The sequence below is a fragment of the Amblyomma americanum genome, chromosome 1, assembly GCF_052857255.1.
Source record: "Amblyomma americanum isolate KBUSLIRL-KWMA chromosome 1, ASM5285725v1, whole genome shotgun sequence".
NCBI classification, from domain to species: domain Eukaryota; kingdom Metazoa; phylum Arthropoda; class Arachnida; order Ixodida; family Ixodidae; genus Amblyomma; species Amblyomma americanum.
Window position 1 is genome coordinate 334,273,491 of NC_135497.1, and position 15,701 is coordinate 334,289,191.

The following is a 15,701-nucleotide window of genomic DNA, read 5'->3' on the forward strand; positions in this document are numbered from 1 at the left end:
AAGGTAACGATGCCTTGGTGGAAAAATATGGCATCATATCCGTGACCTCGGACGCTTAAAAATCTTCCATGTGAGCTGGTCACAATGTCTGTGTACAATCACACAGCAATAAAATAGTGGCTCACAGCAACATGCCTTGCAATGATTGGCACGATGCTCATCTGTCCCTCTGCGCATACTATACCTGCTTGCATGCTTATGCAGCCAGTCATTTACACATTGGCCTGTCCGGCTAAAGTAAAACTTTCCATATGACAGTGGCAAGTTAAGGATGACACCGATCCCACAGCTCATTAACTAATTTTTGCGATTGATGGTGCAATGAGCTTTTATGAGCGTTTTTCTTTCTAATCGAGCAACTCTTCCTGTACAGGGAAGACAGCTTGGAAGGAGCAAAACAGCACTCTGACCCGAATGCACCAACCAACCTTCCTTAGATTGTGGGACATCCAGTGGAGATGTAGGATTAATGCAAACCTTCCTTCCTTTCTTTTTTCTTGCTGGCCTTTTCTGCAGCTCTTTTCACATTGCTCAACCATGCTGTAGCTTCCTGCCTGTGAAACAGCGTGGTTGAGTGATGTCCCATTTCCCCAATTCCCGATGCCAGTGGCATGCTGAGAAGAAAACTTTTCGCACTTCTGAGTTGACTGCATTTTTTTCTGTGTTAGCTAGGTTTTTCCAAGCTTGTCAGATATATGTACCTGATCCCTCATTAAATGTCAGCTGAAAGTAACAGGTTGTGTGCATCACCTCCTGTTCACACCGTCTCTTTTTGTGTGCTAATTATTGCCTCAAGACATATGATCGCTAATAAGCCCAGACATTATGACATGAGCAGTGTTGCCACAAGAAAGAAAGGTTAAGGTTGCTAACATTAGCTTCAGATAAAGATGAATGCAACAGTGCATGAAAACAGAAAACAATACAAATCACGTTGCCATTAAAATGTTTTCGAATTGACAACCTCCTGTTTATTTCTACACCCCTGCAGCGAATGCAGACCACATACAGCAGATGAAAGCTTAAATGCAAAGCCTCACCAACAACACTATGTGATAAGACACACGTTGAATGCCATGTAATTTTTTTATGTCACACCAGAACAAAATCACATCTGCATTTTTTATCTAGTGCGTCCAGCTTACTTGGAATCTTTGCTATCTACCTCTTAACTGCATAATCTGAAGACCCAAAAGCCTGTATGAATAACCTCTGAACTTCAACTTCTAGCAACAAATGTGTATGCCATTCCTTTGGTGACATTTTTATTTTATTCTTATAGTTCCTACTGCTAGTGAACAATAAGTTCGTTAGCATCAAGTGCACAAATCCAGCAGAAGGCAGGAACAAACGCACACGATGACTGTTCAGGGCTTATTTGTTAGAGATTTTAGCCGTGGAGTAAATTCACTCCGCGAGTAAAATGAGAACAATGTGTTAGATTTCTCCCAGCTACTATCTCCAGGCTGCCTTTTCCACAACGAAGAAATGGCGACGCTCATCAAAGCTGGAACTACTCATTTACCAGCAAATTAACCTTCATTTGCTTTTTTACACCATGCTAAAAAAAGTGAACAGTGTATCAGTCTTTTGTGACATGGCTTTCTGAATGTTGAGCAAGTGGTACACATTCATTATTGGAAAACAAAAGCACTACCCACACACGAAGACTGACAGAGAAGGCGAACAGACAAAGCAATGCTTGGAACCAAACTTCTTTGAGTAGTCTATATTAAACACACACTGTACAAGGAAAAGAAAAGATAATCACAAAAGCAAAAACCCCTTTAGACACATGGTATGTGCCATTCTCCTAAAAGGAAATGGCTTACCTGCTTGCATGCTTATGCAGCCAGTCATTTACACATTGGCCTGACTGCACCTGATGATCTTAAGATTGCATCTCTTTTACACAAAGGAAGATGGAAGGATGCCTCACACGTGGTTCACTGCTCTTGACAATGACATACAATCAACTATCTACCGCATTATCTGATCACAATGGCAGAACAGAATAGTAAAGAACGGCGTACACCAGCATGTGCAGCTATGAACTGCTGGGCGACCTAGTAGACCACCTTTGAAGGAAATAGCACGTCCTTGTGATTGTGCATTCGCGCACTGACCAGACTGACCACTATATGCCCATCCACCGGACAACTTGTGCACCACTCCAAAATCTGCTTGCAAAAATATGTGAAAATTGTCCTTTGTCACACAACTCCTTTTTATTTTGCACCCACTAGTTACAGATCTCTTTTTAACCTTCAAGTACATAGCTAATTTACAGTTTTCGCAAGGTTGATAACCCTGGAACATCGTATCTTCCACCAACTTTCTTACATCCTGTGTAAGAGGCAATGAACGTGTCAGACCATCAAGCAGTATAACATCAACCGTTCCTACCTTTGCGCACATTTCCGCTTGGATATGACCGCCCTAAAATACTTTTTCACTCACTCTTGAAATCAGGTGTCCTTGATAGCAACTTACTTTTGGTCTTTGTACCTGCTGACTAACACTTTCTTTAACTCCTGACACGAGCATGGCTATCAAGCACCACAGTGCAATACTGTCCTCGATTACCCCTGAACGACCAGAAACGAAATTTAACAGCTCTTCAGCGAATGTGAATGGTAAACCTAACAAAAATGGTTCAAATTAATTTTTAACTGCAGACAGAGAAACTGTAGTTTCCTTTCTTCGGGGACCTCATTTGTGAAATCTATTTACAGTACACTAGTACCTCGAAATTTCAGGTCATGAATTCCCTTTCAAGCAAATTTTTCACAGTTGTGAACGACAATTAAGCAGTCAAATATGGCAACACAGGACACCTGACCTTGAGAGCAAGTGAAAAAAATAGTTTGGTGGGTCAAATTCAAAGAGAAATGTAGGTATGCGAAGGCAGGAATGGTTGATGAAGACCGGTGATTGTTTATGTTCACTGCCTTTTGCACATGACTGAGAAGTTAGTAAAAATATGGTTTCGAGTAATATTGATGATGAATTTCAATGGCGCAAGGGCAGTTTTGGGCAAAGAGTGCCATGGCACAGGGTATCTTTGTCCACCGAAGTTAGGGTGAAAGACCCATTTTCCAAGGATTTCATCCCACATAAGCCGACCACCAGGCCAGGGGAAAGCTTGCACCCAGTGGAAACCGACGGGTACCTTGCGGCACTGGGGATCGAACCCTGCCCCTTCCGCATATCAGGTGGATGCTCAACCTACTAAGCCATCACTAGGGTCATTCCAATAATATTAACACCGACAAAACTGACAAGTACCTTTATGTGCACAGGTTAAAAAAAAGTCTGAAATTGGGTGGGCCAAGAGAAAAGAGGGTTGCATAAGAAAGCATGCTTCCCAATTTTTTGAATGCAAAATTGGAGTGGCGCACAAGTTGCATTTGTCCTGTGGATGGGCATACACTGGTTGGATTGGTCAGTGTGCTAACATACCACTGAAAGAGCATGCCGATTCCTTAGATGCTGGCTCACTGTGTCATCCAGTAGTTTGTTGTTGTACATGCGGATGCGTACTATTGTTTTCTGACACTAAAATTTTGTACTGCCAATGTGATCAGGTAACATTGGAGATAGTTGAAGCGTATGTCACATTTCCAAGAGCAGTGAATTTTAAGCATGTCATCCTCAAAATATCCCTTCTAAAAAAAAATGCAATCGTTATATCATCAGGTGCAGTCTGCCAGGTAAGCTATTTTCCGTTAGAGCATGCCATGCGCCTGGTGACTAACCGCACACATATTTGCCTTTGCGGTTGCTTTTCTTTGATTTGTACAGAGTGTACATAATGCAGCTTTCCAAATAAAAAGTATAGTAGTTCTAAGTAGCATGTCATCCCATCTGTCTTCTCTGCTGGCATCCTGTGTCTATGTTGTGCTGCTATTTTTCGATAATGAACATCACACTTTTACTGTTTCACTTCATCCGCAAAACGACAGAATAGAGGAGACAAAATTGAATTGTTGAAGAGACTGAATCCCAACTTTCAATGACAGGAAGCCTAAAACGGTGCCGAGCAAGAATGGCAGGGAAATGCAACGCACCCACAAGGCTCACAACTGCTCACCTGAATGTCCAGACAGTGCCTGGAAGGGAGTGGCAGTCTCGCAGTCAGTGACGTAGATCTTGCAGTCCCCTGCACCACCGCTGATCAGCAGGCTTGACCTGTTGCTCAGGTCCTCCACAAAGCACAGGTCTCGAATAGTGCCGTCATGCATCGTCAGCTCTGCTTCTCCACCAGCTGTTGATGATCAATATGAAAAGGTAGAGCTATGTTAATGGAACTAAAACTCCAATACAAACTCAGCCTAGACTAATAATACCTTCTCAGAATAGGATTTATAAAGATTTAGATTTCATAAAAAAAGTTCTTGAGGAGAGAAAATGGTTCGAATGTAAAGCAAATGTGGCAACTCATCATACACTTTTGCAGATCTCTAGCGAAAATGATTTTGTAGGGACCAAGTAGGTTGAACTTCTTGCCTCAAAAGAAATAGCAACTGGGATGTGATAAAACGGGATGCTCGATCGCATGGAATGATTTCTTCTGAATGATGCATGGAATTAAACAGCGTTACATATTTAGACAAATAAACAAAGACATGACAGGACGGACACTGCCTGCAGCGCTCGTCCTATCATGTCTTTCTGTGCATTCGTCTAAATATGTAGCGCCATTTAATTTCAAGAAAAGAAAATGCATCACCAACTAGCCCCCAATGTGTTTATGCACTTGATGTGTTTATGTGTTATGATGCATGGACAGACTGCAAGCATAAAATGCATGAAAACAGTAAAAACAAAGCACCTACAGCTGTTGCCACAAACACCTGGCCCTATCACGTGTAAATTTGTGACGTCATGCCTGTCATCATGAACTCAACCAGACATGGCATGAAAATGTGAATCTGTTTATTAAGCAGCAAGTTACTCAGCAGAAAAAGTTTTATGTGTCAAACAAATTGAGAAACAATTACAAGGGGCCCAACCATTTTTACTGCACTAAAGAATAAAATGCTGGGGACCTGAGTTCATAGCCCTTTGAATTCTTTAGTGGACTTGAACAAACCAGGCTTGTGATAAGCCAAATGTCATTTCTCTCTCATGACGAGTCCAGCTTGTCATGTTTTCTGACACCCTGTGTCCTGCTGAAAGCAAATTTCGCTCATCCAAAGCATTCTTTTGGCTGGCAACCAGATGGCAGCATGGGTACTAAATGACCATTTTGGTGACATTTAAAGAAAAAATGTCTGTTGGGCTGGTTTATGGGGTTTAATATCCCAAAGAGATTCAGGCTACGAGGGACGCCATAGTGTCATGGATCTGGATAATTTCGACCACCTGAAGTTCGTTAACATGCACTGACACCACACAGGACATGGGCTTCTAGCATTTCTCCTCCATTGAAATGCGACTGCTACGGCCGGGATCGAATCCACGCCTTTCAGGTCAGCAGCCGAGCATCATAAGCACTGAGCCACTGTGAAGAAGAAAAATGCGCACTTCATCTGCCTAATCGTTCCATTGTGTTTTTTCTGTCTTGTAGCCAGTTTAGCGTGATTCTCTGCACTATGAAAATCAAACACCTGTTAAAATCATATAGTGATGTCTACCATGACGCACCAGAGGATAAGGCACTGCAATAGTCGAGGTCAAAGCATGACTTAACCAGACACACTTGATGGAATAAAATGTTAAAGAGACTAACAATTGATAAAAGATGCCCCCCCCCCCATTTTTTTTTGCTGTAATAGAAAGCTTGGTGTTTGCAGTGGTCAATCTTGCCACAGCTGTATTAGAAACCTAGCAAAATATTTCTGGCAGGAATTTTTTTGATCAGTGGACATGCTTGATTTTATGCATCTCGATGATGGAAACAATGACTGGTGAGCATGATGGTGATGACATGCTGGCAAAAGTGACAAGCTGGAAACAAATGCGACTCCAGCTGAAAGAACATATTATTTTGCTGGATAATGAGATTGTAATTTAAGCACATAACTTCAGGTCCATTGCATTACTTTTATACCGTAATGTTCGCAGTTGTATTTTTATGCACGCATGCATACAAAAGCACTGATGCATGCGGTTATGCCACAGTGGCTTTCACTGTCCTGCCATTCTACTCCTCGATGTGATGGCAGTGCCAATACCCAACATTTAACATTTTTTTTACATCAGAGCATGCACTTAAGGGAACATGAATACTTATAAAACATAACAAGCAATAGTTAAAAGAGAAACACAATGTCTTCAACAGCAGCTACATAATGTGCACAGTCCCAGCCACAATATTACGAAATACGCTGTGGCGATCAAAGTCTTGTGACGCCTTACCTAGCGAAATTAGTATTTTATACATATGTTACCAAATAGACCCTGGGGCACTCATGTATGAACCCAGGAAACCGCCGTATCTTCTCGTGCGTGGGAAAATTTCAAACGCAGAAGCGTGCTTTGTAATATTTTGGCTGTACCTGTACCAATATTTTATTCAGGTGGAGGGACACAGCAATAGGGCCAGAGTTTCCCCACAGAACGGCACTTTACCTAGTGCATTGCACTTTTGTGTGCCAAAATAACTTATAATTCCTCATTTAACCTGTAATATCATGCATGTTTTTGTCAATATAAGGGAGATCCTTTTCGTTTCCAGAATAATTTTACGACATGTCTTGGTCAGTTATCAGCCAATACTACAGTACTAAGTTTTCTTCCATGCAGTTTAAAAGGTACTATCAGACGATACCCACAACTTCAACACTTCTCACTATAAACAGAAATGCTTGAGTATAGGAACATTATAATTATCAAATGCTCATGTGCAGAGTCAATCAGGCACATCAGCGAAGCTCTCATTAAAGTCTTACACTCCTCATAGCTTCTTGCAGAAGATGGCAAAGTATAACATAAAAAGGGGGTGCCATGAGTCACCGGGCAATGATTTCACAATGTTGCAGATTCTGAACCCCCCCCCCCCATTCTCACAGTAGTATACTACCTAAAACACAATCTGTCGCCAGTCACCACATAATATAGGTAGTTAAGAAAATCACAAAGTACTCATCGAGCAAGAATTGAGCTACTGAACATTATTTCACAAGATACACACTCCACTAACATAGCTAAGTGCTCATCAGTGCCAGCGTGTACATCTAAACACTAAGTAATGTCTGTTGATTGAAGCCTATGCCAGGGTCTGTTGTTATACTGTGCGTTCTCTAGTAGCGGTGCTCAAGGTCGACAGGGTATACAAGTAAAGTACAACCTCTGTAAAGAATACACAGCCCAAGAGGTTTCCTTCTAAGCTGTTTATTGATTAACACCTCTTTTTGGGCTAGTTGGTGCATACTTGATTTAGAGAAAACCTAGCGCAAAAACATGCAACCACAAAGACAGAACAGACGAGACACAAGCGCTAACTCACAACTGGCTTTTTATTGAAGCAGGATGCAGTTTATATACGGTGAAGCTTCAAGGGGAGAGAAGGGTGACAAGGAGGAGAAGGTGAACAACGGGAACATCGCTTCGCAAAAAACAGGCAGGCAGCCAAAAAATCATACAAGAAAAAGAAAAAGTTACATGATAACTGAATCTAAAAATTGATACTCTGAATCAAAAAGAGATAAAGAAGGGGTACTGATGCACCTACTGCCATATTTCTTGATGTAGAAAGCCTCCAGACTAATTGAGGTTCTCCAGACTATTGAGGTTCTCTAGAACTGCTCGAAGTTCTGCGCTTTGGAGACGTGAGTACAAAAGGTTATCTCACCTTCGAGAGATCTGAAATGCTGACATTGCAAAATGAGCCACACTGCATGACTCAGGAGCAAACATGTTGGACTGTAGATTTTTGACAAAGGCTGTAGATTCTCTACTGCTCAGCCCGGCAAAGTGGACACATTTTCTTGTTTGTGCACTCTACTAGGCAAGAGTGGCACTATTTTCCATAACTCCATAACTGCTCACTTGATGGATAACAAGACACAATAGACATGTACTCGCACAGCTGTCACAGCTGTCACAGTACAACCTTTCATCGGCAAGTCATACACCTAACAAAAGTATGCAATGGCAACTGTGCTTTGGGCAAGCAGGATTCAGATCATGCTCACTTTTTGCACAGTCGTCACAGCATACAGTGTTGTCTAGCAAAGCTGGGTCCATGCAAAGGAAGACAAGTAGAGTTTGAAATTAAAAAAGGGCCGGACATGGGTGACTCTTACTGTCAAGGGCGCATGTCTCCGACTTGAAGCGCATGAGCTTGATTGTCTTGTCATTCGAGCCAGTAGCCAAGAGGTCTCCAGTCTGGTTCCAGGCCAGGCAATAGATGGAGCCCTTGTGGTGCTTCAGCCGCTTGAACAGCACAGTGGGCTGGTGGGCCACATCGCCCTCCCTGAGAGATATGAGAGACACATATGAGCTGCTTTGTCTGCTTGCATAAACTGGCGTGTCTTGTACACATAGCCTCACATGTTGATATGCATGGTGCACAATTAAAACAGTGTGCCTCAGTGAAATGTGAAGAACCTTTAGAGTGAAGCTTCTCTAACCACACGAAAAAATGCTACTCAGACTAAGAATTATTATTCAGGCTATGTACCTTTCTTTTTACATATCAGTACTTGCACAGCATACACAAAGTAAAATCGTTGCTATTAAAGGGGTAGGGACACCAAAACTCTCGTAGTGTATTTTTGCTTTCAAATGATGCATAAGACATTAGTAAAAATGAACAGTCGTGTCAAATTCCTCTATGCTCAGTACCTAACTTAGAATTAACTGAATTTATTTTTCCATGAAGTTTCAGTTTCTCCAGTAGAAAGACGGACTCTGACATCCCAAGTTAGTACCAGATCACGTGACGCATATCAAAAGTGCGATATAATAGTTCTTTGTTCACTCGCTGCCATTTCAGCTTCTCCAGCAGTTTAGCGTAAGGGTTTGAATGAATTAAAACAACAAAGCAGAGGCTATATTGCAGTTTTCATACTGTCACAGAAGACAATCAGGCAGAGCCAGAGTCAATAACCGCACTGCAGAGTACTTCCTTGGCTAACACCTAGAGTTTTTCCTTTTGTGACTACCTATTTTGCTTCCTTTTCTTCTCCTTTCATGACCAAGTTGTTACTGTTGAGCAATGGTGACTGTGTTCTCACATGACTAGGCAATACATGTGTGAGTCAGTCATCATAGCTCAAAGCAACCTTACAACAGCTGAAACCATTTTTTTTTTTACTGCTACTAATTCTTTACAGAACTTTCCATTTTGATGACCTCACAAACAAGTAATTTTACTGCACTTTTTATAAGTTTCTTGGTGTTATAAAGTGCCCTGACCTTTGTTATCCAATAAACTTGCTGTTGTCTTCATTTTGAAATGCATTAATAGAATTCCCTGCAATGTTGAGCCCCTAGTGTTAAATACTGACTCATCCTATGCCTGAGTAACAAGTCCCGCAATTTACAAAAAAAAAATTGCAAGAAAACACCTCTCCTCATTGAAAAGAACCAATAATGCAGTGTCCAACTCAGGCCGTCATACTGCAGTCTGCTGTTATGCCAGATTTAAGCCTCTGGCTGTGTCATTAGGCATTGAGAACCATAATGCTCAACATCAGTCCCACAACTGAAATCCTTGTTGACATAAGGGACTGAGTAGTGTGTTGGGTAACTAGGGTTTAATGTTGCAGCTGCCCATGGGCTATGAGGTATGCTATAGCGGAGGGCTCCAGATTGATTTTCACCACTTGGCATCTTTTAACACATACGGGCATTTATGCATTTTGCCTCCATCGAAATACATCAGGATTTGACTCCTTGACCCTGGGCTCACAGGCAAATGCCATGACCACTAAGCCACTGTGGTAGGTTGCTATAATGGATTAAAGACTTTGGTTAGAATCCAAGAATGTTAAAGAAAGCTGAAAAATGCATCACATTTTTGTTTAATGGCTATATACGCAGAATTATTAAACCGTCTCTCAACTCTTAGTGAATGTCAATGAGGCAAAGCTTTGCCACAGATGGGCATGCAGAAGTGAGCACATGGTGTACGACGTAGAAAGTGCCCTCAACAACAAATAGTTTATATGAAGAAAATGATGCAACCTAATTTATTTTGGCACTGTAAATCAACTTAGCACCACAAAAACTCATGAATACGCTAACAAAACAAAAACACTCGAACACAGCATCACAGATCAAATACAATTCATTTGTGGGGCCTTGGGAACTTTTCCAGCTTCAGACAGCTATTTTTAGAGTCTTCAGGTGCTCTGGCTTTCAGTTACAGATATTGATGCTTAGTAGACTGTACATGGCCTCATAACAACACAAAATAATATTTCGCTGCAATGAAGCCAGAGGCAGTTTTGTAAATGTAATGCCCCAACTGAACAAATAAGACAGGACTAATCAAAATGCTAATATGAAATTTCAGCATGAAACAAGCCAAGCTACACATATGGAAGAGGCCAGACATGAGGAAAGTTATGAATTAATTTCAAGACCACAAGAAAGCTTAACTGGAACTGCTCCATACAGAAATGACAGCAAGGCAAAAGGGCTGAAGAAAAAAAAAATATGCGGCTTGCAAGCTTTGATTTAGCTCATGCACAATGGTTAACTAAGTGTTATGTTGAAGAAATATATTTTTCAATATTTATATAATAAAATCCTCAGCCAACTGAAATCACTTACATTGAGATGCCAAAAACTACGGTAAAAAAAAGCTGCGAAACCATACAACTTAAAGGAGCATAGACACCTAAATTTTGAGTACGTGTTTTCTTGTTTGTAATGATGCGTAAGGCATTATTATACATGGAGTACCACTTGGTATTCTCCTATGACCGCTAAATAATTTATAATCACATTTCTTTTTCGTGCTGTTTCGGTTTCAACAGCTGAATGAGGACTGTGACGTCAACGTGTACTTACAGGTCACGTGAGACATAAAAAACTGCAATATAATTGCTGCTTCCTCATTCGTTTTCACTGCGGCTCTTGAGGAAGGCTGGCTTCAGTACTGCAGTAAATTAAAACAATTAACCAGCAATTTTATGGACTTTTTTATGCTTCACATGACACAAAAGTACTCTTTGACGTCACAGCCATCATTCGGCTGTTGAAACCTAAACCGAAAAAGCATGACAGAAAAAATTCGATTATAAATCATTTAGCGTCATAGACGAATATCACATGGTGATTCATGCGTAGTAGTGTCTTCCGCATCATTATAGAGAAGAAAACACGCCATCAAAATTGGGTGTCTATATACTCCGTTAAGCTCACCAACTCAGTAGATGTGGAGCACTCTGATCACTAATAGGAACCGAGCTTACATATACAAATTTCTGCATTTTCACCAACATGTCCTGCCAGCGCCACTGCAGGCAACCGGTAGTAAAACAAAGCACTCAGGAACCCGGTAAATTTCTACATTAATTTTTACACGCGAAGCTATGCCCAGGCTTTGAGGCTGCATTTTTGCATTTTGCTTCCCTCAGAATACAGCCTCCCCAGAGGTGACTAAACTTGCGCATGTGTGCTCAGCAGCAAGTTGCCACAGCCACCAAGCAACCACGGTGAGCTTCAGGGAGCCAGCAGAACTAAACTGTAAATTGTGCGGTTCAAAGTCCCGAAGCGACATATGAGCTATGAGGGGCGTTGTAGTGGAGGACTGCAGATTAATTTAAACTAACTGAGGTTATTTAACATGCGTTGCCATCATACAGCACATGGGCGTTGTTGTATTTTACCTCCATCGAAATACGGCTGCCACAGCCGGCGTCAAACCTGTGGTGCAGCCGAATGGCAGTCACTGAGCCATCGTGACATGTAGGAAGCCAGCCAACTACTTGGTTCTATGGTTTTACGGGGTTTAATGCCCCAAAGAGACTCAGGCTACGAGGGAAATCGTAGTGGAGGGCTCCAGATAATTTCAACCACCTGGGGTTCTTTAACGCGCACTGACATTGCACAGTAAAACGGGACTCTAGCATTTTGCCTGCACTGAAACGCAACCATCGAGGGCAGGAATGAACCCACGTCTCTCGTGTCAGCAGTTGAGCACCATAACCACTGAGCCACCGCGGCGGCTGCCAGCTACTCGGGAAGTATACCTGAGGTCCGTGATCGTTGGGTAGCCGCAGATACGCAGCGTTTTGGAGTTCGAGCCAACTGCGTAGAACTGCCCACTAGGGTGGAAGTCACAGGCGCGCACCACCTGGGCGTCTTCCAGGTTGGTGACCTGAACGAACTTTGGCTTTCGTGACTCATCAGTCGCATGTGCCGTCTGCTGTTGCTGCTGTTGGTTCGGGCTCCCATGATTAGCAGAGTACTGTGAGCAAAGAGAGGAAGAAAAGCCATGAGAACAGCTGAATTTCACAACACTTACTGGCGGCTGTGAGAAAGCAACACTAAAGTACAGATTACGAAAATGAAAACTAGCGAGAGAAAAATGTATTAGGCCTCTGGCTATAAACAGGCCCATAACCAGCGAACTTACCTTTACCATGGCACCTACAATTCTTGGACTACTTCCAGACGATTTCAACGGCACTTTCAAACTCAAATGACTAATGTGCCTTCAAGAATAAAAGATCCCTGCTATACAGTTGGATCGGATTCACTTTCACATTCATTTTCACAACTCAATGTCTGTTCGTTCTTAACTGTACAATACCCTCATACAGGATTCTGTCAAAATCTGTTGAATTAGTGCTGCAAACATGTTTATGGCTTTATGTGGTTTAATGTCCCAAAGCCACTCTGGTTACGAGGGACGCCGTAGTGGAGGGCTCACAAAAATTTCGACTACCTGGGGTTCTTTAATGTGCACTGGCATTGTATAGTACACGGGCCTCTAGAGCTTCGCCTTCATCGACGTGACCACCGCGGCCGGGATCGAACCCGTGTCTTGTGGGTCTACAGCTGAGCACCATAACACCCACAGTGGTGGCTGAATCGCTAGACCTTTCACATGTATGAAAGGTAACACTTTCTGTTTCCCAACTACACTCAAAATGCGAGATCACAAAAGAGTCGTGAAATCAAACCTGGGTCTTTATAGCCCATCATATATCTTAGAATGGCTCAGTGCTCCAGGCATAAAAGCGCTAGGCATGTCAAAATAAAAAGTGAAACATTAAGCTTACACACTGCACATGACACAAGCCTGGTCCTCTTAACGGCCTACCCCTCACGTAACACTCCAACTTAGGGCATTTAGGGATTGAATAAAAAAAGAATCTTCGTGTTACCAACGTGCTACTTATGTGTGTGCAGACATGTGCATCATGTCGAACCCAGTCAAACCCAGATATACACCGAACTTAAAGGGGATAACGAAATAGTTCGATATAGTTGGGCTGCACAAATTTAGAAGCCAGATTACTTCCACAAGTGAGCTCCTTCACCATGGCTGCCAGACCGGTTTTGAGGGAAGAAATTAGGTGCAGCTCTGGGGAGTTCTGCAGTCTAGGCAGGAAAGAAGAGGAGACAGTGTCCCCGTGCTGTGGGAAGTGGGTATAATTGTCATCCGGGAGTATGGGCGCATGCAGGGCATAAGGCTTACCATAGAAATCTCCAGCGCTACACCCAAATTCTGCCCGCAAGAGGAGCCTCGCCGCCATAGTGAAGTGTTTTTGCTTTGCAGTGAAGCTGACTCCTGTATTCCTGCAACCCACCTATATACCGATAATTCAACATATAAAAATGGTAATAGATAAGCATGTCGGTAATTTAGAAGTACGAATACACTGCACCGACACTAGTGACGCGCTTCTTTTAGTGAAGCGCCGCCCGCCGCTCGCAAGGCGTTGCTAAGCCCAACCTGCGTCGCATCGAAGCCGCAGCGGACACTGCTTTGGAACTAGCCTAGCACAGCACAGGATGTCTAGTCCTGTTACCAGTACACTGTAAATTGAATAATCTCATTAAAAGTAAGGTGCAGCTGATTTCCACAACGCCTTAGTTAGGTATGTTGGCTACACCAGTATGGCTACACATGGCACACCAGCATGATAATAAATAGCAGCAGCACATATAGTTTAACCTGATGTCCATTCTTAATTTTTTTTAAATACGAACTGTATAATACGAACAGTGCTCCCAATAACAAAGTGCATTCTTTCTATGAGGAAGCTGCAATATCAATATACGTGTCTGCAGCCATGAAGATGCCCGAATATATCTCCAGGATAGCAAGGTAAATGGACCCCTCAGGGAAGCGTTGTCTTGGCATTCTTAAAACGCTGACAACTAAAATGCGTCGAAACTTGAGATGTGTCTGCCAAAAACCGTATTGTCAAAAGTACACGGTGCTACAGGAAGGCACGTTATGATTTTGGTAACGGTGAGTACACCGTTTTTGGCAACACAAACAAATGACTTTCAGTTCAAATGCGAAGCTTTAATGGAACGCCAGAACGAAATTAAATGTGCGGCAGGAATGTAATTCGCATCCAGGAAGCTTCTTTGACATCAGTATTTTTCCGACAGAACAAAAAAAAAAAGAAACAGTACTTCCGGCAAATGCATAACACTATTAAGCCACCATAACATGGGGCGGGAATTGAAACCAGCAAAAGCGCAGTTGCGCACTCTTTCCACTGTAATGGCCGCTTTTAAAATAGCAGGTCTGCCAAAACGAAAATATTACAACGCGCGAATTAATTCTGCATTTTCATTGTTACAACAAGGTTTTCAAGAGCTAAGTCAAATCATTGCATGCCCTTCAACGGCTCGAAAGTGAAACGAGTTTCGGTTTCTCTCCGGCATCTCGCTGCAGTGAGCTGGATCGACGAAAGTAATGGCACGCACAGGCGCCGTCGACAGCCACCAGCACGCAATAGCGATTAGAATGCCTCCGGCAGCGTCAGTAGAGGCACCGGAGTGCCCACGCGATGCACGTTAACCCACAGCAGTGGCACCTTCCGGCGAGCCACGACTGTCAAGGGCGCCGTCGCCGCTCGTGAATATTCAGCCCCGACGCGCACTCGCCGGGCCCTGGGAGCCCGCAGGGGCCGCGTTCGTGCACGACTTCCGATCCGATTCTATTCTAATCACCGCCCGAGCGACAACTCCGGAGCGCGACGCTCGCAGCCGGCGCAGGCCAGGGCCCGGAGCAGGCGTCACGCTTCGCGGCCGCCCCAGAGAGAAATATGTGGGTCGCATATCCGCCACAGGGAGCGACCGTGCGCGCCTATGTCGCATTCGGATTGACCGCCAACGGCTTGCGCGACACTGCATCCGACACCATTTTCGGGACAGGCGGAGTGGCTAAACGTTGGATGAGCATATAAGTGCGAGCAAGGCATGGCAAGGTTTAAATAAAGCCGCTCACTGGGCGTCACACTCTAGCTTCTGGAGAAGGGGGACAGGCAGAGAAACGCCCCACTTCAGAACCTCACAGCCCAAGTCGTGGTTACACTCTACAGCTTTTACGAGACACCAGGTATATGCCGCCATCTTGAGGGAATTTTGGACATTGTACGCGCGCGAGCCCAAACTCCTATCCTTTGTAACCCGACGGCTACCATAGGCAGACCTCAAGGGTGGTACATGTTCCGAGAGCTAGAAGACAAGAAGCGCGATTGGAAAGGCAACACGGGCACTACTGCGCTGTCTGTGTTGGCTTCTGTGATAGCCGAATCGTATATGTGAAACGC

General features: G+C 43.3%; 1 protein-coding gene across 2 annotated transcripts in view; it reads right to left on the reverse strand.

Annotated features, from left to right (window-relative positions):
• Positions 1-15,701, reverse strand: part of LOC144115515 (WD repeat-containing protein 47-like) — a 133,935-nt gene that overhangs the window by 12,617 nt on the left and 105,617 nt on the right. For both annotated transcript variants that reach the window (XM_077649924.1, XM_077649925.1), the window contains exons 6-8: positions 12,153-12,370; positions 8,253-8,422; positions 4,094-4,267 (exon numbers count right to left, since the gene is read on the reverse strand). In XM_077649924.1, coding sequence (XP_077506050.1) covers positions 4,094-4,267; positions 8,253-8,422; positions 12,153-12,370 — 562 coding nt within the window. The remainder of the gene's footprint in view (positions 1-4,093; positions 4,268-8,252; positions 8,423-12,152; positions 12,371-15,701) is intronic.